The 12,981-nt window shown below is 36.6% G+C and overlaps 1 protein-coding gene across 1 annotated transcript; it reads right to left on the reverse strand.

Moving 5' to 3' along the window:
• Positions 1-205: 205 nt before the first annotated feature.
• On the reverse strand, positions 206-5,017 carry LOC107809829 (adenylyl-sulfate kinase 3). The gene is made up of 7 exons (XM_016634525.2): positions 4,344-5,017; positions 3,535-3,675; positions 2,305-2,454; positions 2,091-2,209; positions 1,907-1,991; positions 880-926; positions 206-564 (listed from the first exon to the last, which is right to left on the reverse strand). The coding sequence occupies exons 1-7, from the start codon at positions 4,660-4,662 to the stop codon at positions 466-468; spliced, it is 960 nt and encodes a 319-aa protein (XP_016490011.1). The 5' UTR covers positions 4,663-5,017; the 3' UTR covers positions 206-465.
• Positions 5,018-12,981: the final 7,964 nt, after the last annotated feature.

Raw genomic sequence — 12,981 nt, forward strand, 5'->3', positions numbered from 1 at the left:
TTTGTTAAATGGCTACAAAATATTCGTTTGAAATTTGGTAGTTCATGACATCTGACTGCTAGTAATATTATGTCTGATGCTTTCCTATACCTTTTTTTTTTCCAAGCAACGAACAAGAGTCTCATTTTTAGAATGAATATTAACGTTTTGGTTTAATTTGTTCTCTCTCTCTCTCTTTCTTTTCTGCTTGAGACTGAAAAATCAGTTTATGAATCACAATCACAAGTTTAGCTGGTAGAATATAACTTTGAAGAGTAATACCAAAATTACCGAACCCCACAAACCAAAACCGAAAAGCAGAAAACCAAACCATACCGAACTTATTTGGGTATGGTGTTGTCATAACATTTTGAAAACCCAAAACCGAAACACCCCGCCGGAATCTTTCAAAACCATACCAAACCGGCCAATGAACACCCCTAGATACAGACTGAAACTGCAGGTATGCAGATAAGGCTTGAGCATTTATGCATTCAGGTAACCTTTTTCATCCATGTATGAGATCACTGTATCAGCCAAATCATTAGGTGAATCAAATAGCCCTCGGTTCTGATGTAAAACTATCTGCACAATGGAAAAAATACAAGACCCCATGTAAGTAACATGAGCTTTGAGGAGGATGGATTATATCCTCTTTAAGCAAGCATGACACAATCAAATGAATATCCAAAGATAGTTGAGACTAACACAACTCAGAGATTGGAGGATTGCAATTACTTGTATCAGTGACTTAGACGGACTGATCCTAAATTTGTTACAGTAGGTCAAATAATGTAGTTTGAAAATGCTGATAATCTGAAACAAGGAGACTGCAGAATCTAGGAAAACAATCAATCCCCTTATGTACAGCATGTTAAGCAAGAACAGACTTGACCTTACCTCGGACTTTAGGGGTGGCTCGTATGGATCATCAATACCGGTAAAACCTGCAAAGTACCAAGTGAAATGTTAGTATATAACGTGACGTTTTAGGTGAAATAAAAATCTAAGAAATAAAACCAGCAGAAAGATGAGATAAACAAAGAAGATGGGAAGGGGTGTAAACTTAGTGCATACAAGTGTTGCTCGTCGAACTTGTCCAAGGTTGGGCGGGTTGGTTGGTATTCAAGCCATCTAAAAGTTTGGTCTATATAGGCTATCTAGATAGCAAAATTTACCCACAAAAATGTGACAAAAAATAGAAAAGAAATTGTCGGTTTGATTTCACATTTCTCTCTATAAAGATTGGGAACTCATTGCAAAGAAGATTGCTTATATAAGCAATGTGAGAGCACCTTCTGAAGTTAGAACTACTCTACAACAATATAACTTCTGAGAATATTTCTTTGTAGTAAGTTTCTAGTATGGCTTTCTAGTGTTTGTACCTGGATAGCTAGTTATATTTGACTAAGTAAGTTTCTAATATGTTTTTCTAGTGTTTGTACCTGGATAGCTAGTTATGTTTGACTAAGCTATGGATTTGTAACTGATTACTGGTGATTAATGAAATTTTTTAATTACCCAAAAAAATATTGATTGTAGTTTGACTTGGTAATTAGATAAATTATAAGAAAAACAAACCCATAAAAAAATGGTTGAGTTGGTCGGGTTGGAAATGACCCGTTGTTTAGGGTAAATTAACCCACACTAACTTTGGGCATATTGCCTCATGACTTCATTAAAATTTGATCCAATTTGCCCATTTAACATCCCTAAAGAAGAGTATCTTCTGCCTGCAGCAACAGGGCCGAAAATGTTCAAGCCAGGCAACTTGATATTGAGGAAAGCAGATCATCAGAACTGCCTGTTGATAACTTCGGAATTTCAACTGACCACCCTCATCCATCAACATTGTAATAAAGCTTTCTGATATAACATGCTAACTCACAAAAACAAAGAAAAGAGAGATCAAGAAAACAGACAATACCTTTTATCTTCCCCGCTCGAGCAAGTTTGTACAATCCCTTAGGATCCCTTGCCTCACATACATGCAGAGGAACATCCATGAAGACCTAAAAAAGTTATCCAACTCAATCAGCTAATAATATGTGCCAAGCAGCAACGGCTCAGTGGAGAAGCTAATCCTTTGAGAACCATTTCCCATCACAAACCTCAATGAAATCCCCTTCTGCCAGTAAAGCGCGACAGGCATCTCGCTCCTTCCTGTAGGGAGAAATCAAACTGGCAATGCAAATAACTCCAGCATCCGCAAAAAGCTTTGCCACCTCCCCTATTTATAAGCATTTGGATTGTTAGGTTTCCAGGAGAATAAATGAGAGGGCTTCTGGAAATATTTGCAAAGCAAAGACCAAAAAAGAAGCCAACCTATACGTCTTATATTTTCTGCTCGATCTTCTGCTCTGAAACTAAGATCACGATTCAGGCCATGGCGAACATTATCACCATCAAGGATGTAGGTGAGTTTTCCTCTAGCATGTAAGCCACGACCTAGAGCACATGCCAAAGTGCTCTTCCCTGAAATCAAGTTGAATGTATAAAAAAGTTGGTGTGTGTGTGAGTGTGTGTGTGAGAGAGAGAGAGAGCTCATAGACTGAAGGCCTTAGAAAAGAAATTGGAAATAAGAGTAGCGAAGAGGACAGCAGTACCTGATTCTAAATAATATGTAGTATCTTGAAAAAAAACTAATCAACGAATCAACGTTAAGAGAAGAAATAACTATTCATACTAAAATGTTCTGCCACAATCATTCTTAGGTGCTCCAAATCAAGGCAAACTCATAGAGTATCTTGCAATAGCGTGTCGACTAATATGTTCATGTCAGTTTAGCAGTATAATTGACACTGCATTTGAAAATGAAATCAAGTGCAATGTTTGAGGCTGACAGAGTAGACAAAGCCTTTTCCAGTATATTACTCTACCTCCAGGTTCCCCTGATGAATAGTGTCAAACTAATGACGACTGTGCTTCTTAACCAGTATTTGGTGTTCATACTTCATCGAGCAGACCTACTAATAGGACTCGAAGATAAAGATAATGCTGCAAGTACACTCAAGATTATCTTATCGTTTCTTAATATCATAGTTCAATGAACTCAACTTGATATAATAACCAATCTGCTAAAAGAAAAGTGTAAAGTAAAGGCCTTATTCTGATTTGGATTTTTGGCTATTCTGCTTTTGGTAGGATTGATGTCATCTTTTCTGAAGGAAGATTGAATCCCATAAATCATACAAAAGGCATCTAGCTTTACAAGAAGAGTATTTAATTAAAACTTTCATACTTCATAGGGTAGTTTCCTATTGCCCTATAAAAGCACAAATTTGGCAAAGGCTGCTAGCACCGAGTTGTTCTCCTTCGATAGTCGTAATAAGTAATCATGTGATGTGAAAACCATTTAAGTAACTGTTGCTATTGTGCATTATTGAGCAAAGATATGCATGCAAAGCCCGAGTTCTAATCAGAACAGTACCCAAAAATTTAGGAAATGGTTGTAATACATGATAGAAACAACATATGGCAAGAGAGTAACAGAAAGAGAGAGAAGAGAGAAAAAGATTGAGAGCTAATATGAGGCTTTTGGCATTTTAAACTAACCTGAACCACTGAGGCCAGTTATCCATATAACACAACCCCGTTGCTGAAGCAACTCCTCCCTGTCACATTTCTCTACAGTACATTTGTGCCAGACAATGTTTGTCGAATTCCCAATTGTAGACATTTGAGGTATACTGTCACCTAGTTAGATGACTGTCAGATTAGTAACTAAATTTTCGTGAAGCCAAAATTACATCCACTAGAAATAAGAACTAAGAAGTCATAATAGGATGTAAATAAAGACGGACTAATCCCTCGTCCTTTTTCATGTACACTCAGAAATAAGCCACGACTTAGGGAAAAAAGAAATTATTACATCCACTAGAAATAAGAACTAAGAAGTCATAATTCGTTGAAAAATTATACTGTGCAAATAGGGCAAAAACGATTTTTTGGTTATATATACCTAAGAGAGATCTAGTGAAGTGGCAAACGGGGTTCAAAAATTGCTACTTTAAAATCCTCTAGTATAAATTCGTGGCTGCAGTCAGATAAAATATAAATTAATTAGAAGCACTGACTTAGATTAAAACTGTGGCCTAAAATACAAGGAAGTCACAAGTTCACAACAAGCAAAAGTCTACTTTGTTACAACAGCAAATGACAATAATGAGTCCAGGAGTCAACTTTTCACATTGATTTAGCATAATATAAAACAACACAGCAATCTAAACTACCACAAAAATGTGCATTTGAATTCTAAGTTTCAGTATTTCCTTACTAAGCAAAATTATTAAGCATAAAAAAGTAAGGAAACAAATCGAGAGGAAGAAAATAAAAACAAAAAAAAGAAAGAAAAAGAGGCCTACCAGAAAAGCCATGGCAATCATTTATACGCATATCGTCATTGGAATCACATCCTGTTCGATGAACATTTTCAGCTTTTCCATTGACATGAGCCTTTCTAGAAGCTTCGATCGCACTTAAAGGCGCTACGAAGCTCGTTTTGACCTCGGTACCGAAAATGCTGAAGCCGAACGATTTACCTCTGCAATTACATGCCGGTAGCTTTTGAAACCCTAACTTTCCCGACGATGGCTCCGGGAGATCAAATTCCGGCGAAGTTCGATAAATCGATGAACATTTTCCAATTGTAGTCATTTTGAATCGCAATGACCGACCTATCATTTCTTTGCAATAATAAACAACAAGATGTACACTTATGAAAACAATAAATACAGTAAAAAAATTATTGAGTAAACATGAAGATAAGGAATTTTTTTTATTAATTAGCCCATATGTACAGAGACGTGAGAGGGAGGCGTGGGGAAATGAAAATGTAAGTTGGTGGCGTTAGAAATGCGTCGAGACGGCGAGAATCACGGCGGTTTATGGTGGTGGTGGTGATTTATGGTGGCGATCCATTTCCATTTATATGTCGTAAACAGGTTTGGTTTCTGGGCAAAGCAGAAAATGGTGATAGAGGATCTCCCTTTAAAATGTGGAATTAAGGTTGAAAGGTACCGGATATACAACGCCATACATGTACATGGCACGAGGTACGCGTTTATATAGAATTTAAAAGTTTTGTTTGACCAGCTTTTAAGCCAATCCAAATCGGCTCTTAATATTTGAAACGAGCGATCACGAAGTTCAACATGTATAAACTCATATTATAAAGTTTAAACGAATAAATCTTAACTTCGTTCGTTAAATAATTTTTATACAACGAATAAGAGGGTGTTTGAATTGACAAATCAACTTTTAAGTTCTTTTTAATTTTTTTTAGTGTTTGACAAAGTTAAAAAAATATTTAAAATAAATTAAAAATTACTTAAAACAAGCCAAAAGTAATAAGCGGAACTCCAACTTATTATTTTTTTGGCTTAAAAGTTATTTTTACAAAAAAGTTGACTATTTTAAAGTCAATCCAAACAGAGTCTAAATCACTAAATTTCATTTAAATATAATAGAAATAATATAATATTCACTATTTTGTCTTTTCTTTCTTTCAAAATAACATTTTTCTAGAGTTCATTATTCAAGTGGTCACTCCATTATTCGAAATTACCTAATAAAAATGTATTTTTTTTTGTTTGAGACACTGCTTTGGTGAGCAGCCTCTATCACTATACTAGCAATTCGTATCTAAATTTATATCATGATTTAATAGTTTTTGTAATGATCCAATCGGTCGTTTTGAGCATTTGCACGTTGCTCGGTAGTTTGAGGGCATGAGTAGTTTCGTATGATATATTATGACTTGTATGAATCGTCGGTTTTGGTTTTTAGATTATCCGGAAGTGATTTGGAGGAATGAATTTCATGATTGAAGCTTTAAGTTGGAAGAGTTAACCAAGTTTGACTTTTGTATATTTGACCCCGAAACGGAGTTTTGATGGTTTTGTTAGGTCCGGATGGTAATTTTGGGTTTTTGGTTAAGGATTCGACCTTTATCATTTGAAATTATTTTCTTAGGCTTTATTTGATGTTCATGAGTTGTTTTTGGCTAGTTTCGAGCTATCCAGAGGTCGGTACGCGCGGGATGACATTCTTGGAGTATCGTTCGGCTTGCTCCACATTAGATTTGGCTTGTTCGAGGTAATTAACACTTCTAAACTCGGTGATGAGTGTATGAAACCCCGAATTACGTGTTATGGGATTGAAGTTGAGGTGATGTGCATGCTAGGTGAGGGGCATGTGGGCGTGCACCGTATAAATGGCAATTTAGTCGATTTCATGGAACTCTGTAGCTATCTTATCTGAATAATTGTACCGTACTCTATGTGTTAGAGCACTTGAGCTGTGATTTATGCTAGTAAACATGTTTTGGCTATATGCTAGTACTATTAGAACCCACAGTGATTCTTCCTTGCTATTGAGTTATTTGTTTAATTGCAGTTATTTACTAAGTCGCATTTATCATTACATGTCATATCTCAGTCTCTGTTATTGTATAATGTCACATTTCATATCATTGATTTGGATTGCTTAGCACGAATGTTGTGAGCTTGAGAGACGGGAGAGATTGATAACTGAGTGAGACCGAGGTCCTGTTTGTGAGCTTATTGATATTATAACACGTTAGTTGTCCATACGGATCCAGATATCGATACTATAGCACGTGAGTTGTCCGTGCAGCACGTAAGTTGTTTGTGAGGATCCAGATATTGATACTATAGCACGTGAGTTATCCGTGGAGCATGTGAGTTGTTCGTACAGATTCAGATATTGATACTATAGCACGTGAATAGTCCGTGCAGCACGTGAGTTGATATTGATACTATGACACGTGAGTTGTTCGTGCGAATCCAGATATTAATGTTATAGCACGTGAGTTGTCTGTGCACCATGTGAGTTGTCCGTGTAGATCCAGTTATTAATACTATAGCACGTGAGTTGTCCGTGCGGATCCAGATATTACTACTATAGCACGTGAGTTGTCCGTACGGATCCAGATATTGATACTATATCACGTGAGTTGTCCATAGAACACGTGAGTTATCCGTACAGATTATAACGCTTGGGCTAAAGGAGCCCCTCCCGAATCTGTACACCCCTAGTGAGCACAGTGGCTAACAGTTATTATGTTTGGTTGGATCTGCCCTGTACAATACTGAGTGACCGAGTGTGTCGAGTGATTGATCATGATGAGTGGAAAGTGTGAGACAGTGAGGTTGAGTGCTCTGAGAGTGTGGGTACATGAGTTCTTCACTGAGATACATTACATTTGACATGCGTACTTGAGCTACATGCATAGAGATGCATTTCCTTCTGCTACCTGATTTTGGTGACATCCATAATTTCAGGCGCATATTGACATATAGGGATAGAGATGAATTTTCCTCATGCAACCAGAAAATGAAATTTTTTATTTATTGTTGAAAGTCTTTTGGGAAAAATCGTAGTTTTCAAACTTACTCCTATATTTTTGAGATTTTTGATGAAAGATTGGGATCTAGTGTATACTTGAAAAGCATGTCTATCTTCCTGCGAACTGTCACACCTCCTTTTTGCGCACCTACCCCGAAGGATAAATGCGTGAGGGAGTTTTTCCATTTTAAGTGACATTATGCAAAAATGAGATTATTTATTTATTTCAGAGTCGCCACTTGGAAAAGGTTTGACTTTTGGTGTCCCAAGTCACCGGTTTATATTGAATCCCAAATCGAGGAAATTTTCGACTTTCCAAATGAAGTTTGCGAACCAGAAATTCTAAGTAAGGAATTCTGTTGACCCGAGGGAAGGTGTTAGGCACCCACGGATCCCGTGGTTCTAGCACGGTCGCTTAAATTGTTATAATGGCTAAATATCTGATTTTAATACATGTTATAACTTGTGTGCTTTTATTAAGTTTAAACCGATTTTATTATTATTTTTTTAATAGAATTGCAACGTCGTGAAAATGCATCTTGAACCACATCGCAATCAATGCACCCGTGGTTGTTAATACATTCCGACTCCGTTGAGATTTGGATTTGGGTCACATAAATGTGCACCCGAGTTTAAGGAGGTAATATTATTAAGAACGCACCTAAAGAGGCTAGTGTATTATGATTTTGGGGAAGGCCGTGAAATTCGCTAAACGGCCATTCCGAATTCTAAGTATTTTATTATGACCAATTATTGATGGCCCCACAATTTGCATTTTTATTTGGCGAGGCTCGTCTCATCGTCATTTTTTTAATTTGAAAGCCAACCTAAAGCAAACTACGATTTTTTATTTTAATTGGTCTCTAACAATAAAAGAAGAAACCCTAATTATTTAGCCTATTTGAAAGAACCAAATCCTTATAAATCCATTTCAGATCAGCCAGGCTCGATAACTAAATAAATAGAAATATATCCTTTTAGCAACTCGTTCAAGACAGCCCATATTGTGTTCATAAGGGGGCTGGACGGTTTGAGCCCATAGTGAGCCCAGAAACATGACAACGGTTTCAATTTCGAGGCTTGCCAGTGTTTTACGCCCAAATAAGCCCTTTTTGATTAAAATTGCACGCTAGTCCTCAATCAATGGACACTCAGACCATTCAATTTATTTAACAGTGCACTTATATGGTGAACGTGAACATTAATTTCATTTATAAAGGGGTGGGGATGAGATGGCCTTTCAACATGCAAATGCAGCGTGTATTATTTCATATAGGAGATGTATCTAGTGCTTTTGAATCCAAAACGTATATAGTTGTATAAACCCGACAAGCCAAGTTAAAACTCAACTTCATGCTATTAAACTAACAAACTACGTGAGTCATTGATGGATTCCCTTAAGCATGGATTAAATTATGACTCATTGTCTATGAATAATGTATCTAATGCTAAATGAACTTGAATCATACTAAAACTATACTAAGCAACTGTATTGACACAAATTTCCAATTACGCCAGCCCAAGACAGTCCAAGACTAACTACAAATGAATTGAAATTAGTCCACTACTCGACTGTTTAATGATCAATTGCAAAATGCAAATCTAGAACCAGTTAATTCTGTTGCTAAAATTTTCAGTTAAACTAATCAACAAAATGACGTTATTAAGGTTATTGACTAAACAAAATTCCAGCAACTAGATAGTCCATTAACAGTCTAATATCTATACAGTATACCCTCCCAACCAATACCAATCGAAACTAAACTATATTAAGTAATTACACATCAACTAATATCTATTTTTTGAAACACAGGTCCAGGGTAAACTACATGAGCACATGGAGGCCAAAGCATGAATATTTCCATTTTTCATCTTTCAAGTCAAAGCTACATCAAAGCTTAATTCGAGTGTGTACCTGGAAATGAAACAGAGGGAAGGAAAAATGGGTCAGCAGATGCAGTAAGATGAGCAGCCAACAACAACCAAAATCCAGCAGTACAAAATCAAAGAGCCATCCAGGAAGTGATTTTCAAAACCCAAAAATGTTCACTAATCAAGCAGATTCCCACAGATCAATCCAACACACATTCAAAATGCACTCAAAGCCCTCGAAATTGAACTTAGACGCCTCGGGACTTCACTGGAACAGAACTTAACCAAATCCAAACTAAGTAGACTCAAAAAATCACTCTAACAAACCATTAAACACCTCTAAATATCTTTAGAATTAGAGCTTAGAACAGGAATGAAGCAATCCAAAAGAATTTGAAAAAATGATTAGAATGAGCAATGAAGCAGTGAGAAATGTTTGGTTTTCTGTTTTCTAGTGTGTTTTTTTTTGTATTTTTTGTATATTTGAATGTCAAATGCAGACTCAAAATTGAAAATCAGAGAGAGACTTTTCAAAAATAGGAATCTTTTTTATTGGCTCCCCTTTTCTCTTTCTTCCTCTCGTTTGATTTTATAGCCCTCTTTTGAAAAAAGGAGCCCTCCCCCTCAAAATAAACAGGCTGCCCAAACTTAAGTATATTTCCTAATCTGTCCTTTCCACCTTTTGTTGTCTAGGCATGGGTTTTATTATTTAAAAATCTCCTGAAGTTCAAAAAAGTAATGCATATCCTACTGTACAACATGTTTCACTACCTATTTCCATGTGCATTCTCAGCTTTTATTATTTAAAGTCATCCTACATCTGACTTCCCACCTTTAAAGATGTCAGCCAGGATGTATTTGCACTAAGATTCCCTCTTTTGATTAAATTATTCATTAATTTAATGGTTCACTACATACTCAACTGGCAGTCCACTTACTCTAAACCCTTTTTAGGTTTTCAAATCCCAAACTAAACTCTGAAATCTACATTAAAACTGCAGCTATAACCAATTCAACTTCCTAAATTCTGGACTGAACTTCAAACCAAAATCACATCAACAAACAAAGGAGCTTAACAGAACATTGAAGCTGAAGCTAAAGCTGAATCAAAATTCATTGATACTTAACAGAAGACCCAATAACAACATTACCATGAATCAGAACACAACTCTATTGAACTATCCAGGTCAATTCCAATCACCAGTGGCACATTATGGGAATGATTAATTAAATTCATAATTCCAAATTAAGCTAAATAGAGTGAAGGAAATCCTGCGATATACTGAACTTATACGAAAATTGATGAATATCAAAGAACAAAGAGCCACACATCACATATATGGGACAAACCTGAACCAATGCCAGAAAGTCTAACATACATTATTTAAACAAAACAACAACAAAAAAACCTACTGAAATGGACTATCAAATCAAGACCAGGATTAAAACTACTATCAGGTTAAACTAACTCACACATAACGAACTAATCAATAAATTGACCAAACAGTTTACAGCATATAACCCACAATTAGAGAACTTGGACCCAATATACGGTCTGATGAGAAGGAGAGAAGTACTGAACAAATGACAAGAAATAAATCAAAACAAAGATACAATTTAAAACAGACAAACAAAACTATATAAGGAAACAAAAGAAATTAAGAAGAATTTACTGTTCTTTTCTCGGATTTCACCAGTATGCCCTTTCGAACTTGAGTCCTAGTTAGTATTATACATCTATTTCGTGAGAAATAGGCCTACAATACTGAATAGAACCTAATCGACCCTGAAGCTTTGACACGTCTTGAACCGTTGAACCCTAGATCCGTCATTCGACGGTTTTTACTCATGTTCGAGCCAATTTGGTTAGGGATTAAGGACGAGGAGGTAAAGGGGATTATTGGGTGTTAGTCTGGGGTCAAGGGGACATGCTAGGGCTTGGAGGGGAGATATTTGATCGAAGATTCGAGAAGATCCAACGAGATTCGAGGGAATCTGTTGATGGTTTAGTGATGAGGGAAACCTAGTGGTGGTGTGGTGTTAATTAGGGGTGAATTGGGGTGGTTTCATGGTCAGCTCGAAACTTCGATTGAAGATTCGAGAAGATGTGGGGTGATTCGAGGCAAATGGTTCATGGATTCGTGTTGTGGATGGGGAGATAGCTCAGGGGTGTCATTTTGGTGGTACCGGCGTTGCCGCCGCTGGGTTTCAGGCGAAGGGGAGGGGTGGCGGCTGGCTAGGGTTCTTGGGTTCGTCTGGTTCGTTGAGAGAGACGAAGAGAGGGGGTAGCTTAGGGGGTGTGGGGTGTGTTTGAAAATATATATATATGTGATGGGTGAGTGAATCCAAGTCGTTAGATCTGATGGGATCAACGGTTTGGATCACTTCACTTATATAAAACATGGTCGTTTTGGTCTCAGTGGGGGACTGGGTCGATCCAAGGAAAAACGGGTCGGGTTATGGGGTGAGGTCTTGGACCGTTGGATGAGGATGGATGAACGGCCGAGATTCGCTGGTTTCGAAACGACGTCGTTTGATGTGTCTTTGAGAGCTGAAGGTTTGGACCGGGTATAGGTCTCGTTAGGGCCTGCTTTTAGCCCAAAATGAAATGGCACAGTCCAATTTTCTTTTCTATTTTTTTGTTCTTTTCCTTTTTAATTCCTAGTTTAATTCCGAATTTACCAAAATCCTAAAAATAAACTATAAAACAACAATTATATTACACAGACATTAATTGATTCTTAACAATAATTAACACACAATATCAAATATTAATTAAATAAAATCACACCATTAAACAATAAAAATGACAAAATTACCAAAAATAATGTTTTTGTGATTTTCATTCTTTTTTAAAAAAAAAAACAAAAACAAATATGATTTAATTAATTCCTAATAGCAGAATAAAATCCTAAATTCATGCAACATATATTTTTAATTAAAAATAAACAATCACAAACAAAACTACAAATAACTATCCGAAATGCCACGCAAATTCTAAAAATTATACACAAAGACAATTTGTTTTATTTTTTGATTTCTTTTGGATTAGTTATCGTGAGAGCAAAAATCACGTGCTCACAGCTGCCCCTCTTTATTCGAAAACACGCAGAGTTTTCATGCAAAGATAAAGTGAGCGAATACGAGCAATTTTTGCCCATTCGAGTACTCCGTGTGAAGCATTTTTTGAAATATTTGACCGAACCTTTGCTTCAAAGGTTTCCTACATATCCTGGGCTAAACAGGAATCAGGTCAAAATAGTTCGGGAAGTTTTGGTAGCTGGTGTCACACCTCCTTTTTACATACCCGCGAGGGTATAGGGGAGTTTTTTCCAATTAAAGGACAATCGAAACAGGATTGGTTCATTTATTTCAGAGTCGCCACTTGAGAGATTTAGGGTGTCCCAAGTCACCAATTTTAATCCCGAATCGAGGAAAAGAATGACTCCATATTACAGTCTGCGTACCAGAAATCCGGATAAGGAATTTTGTTAACCCGGGAGAAGGTGTTAGGCATTCCCGAGTTCCGTGGTTCTAGCACGGTCGCTCAACTGTTATATTCGGCTTGATTATCTGATTTTATACAAATATGAACTTATGTGCAAAATTTTATCTTTTTACCGCCTTCTTAATTATTGTTATTATTTTTACGAGAGTTGCAACGTCGTGGAAACATATCTCGAACCACGTTACATCAATGCACCCGTGGTTGTTTGACATATCTCGACTCGGTTGAGATTTAGATTTAGGTCACATAAATGT

This window comes from Nicotiana tabacum, chromosome 3, assembly GCF_000715075.1.
Source record: "Nicotiana tabacum cultivar K326 chromosome 3, ASM71507v2, whole genome shotgun sequence".
NCBI lineage: Eukaryota > Viridiplantae > Streptophyta > Magnoliopsida > Solanales > Solanaceae > Nicotiana > Nicotiana tabacum.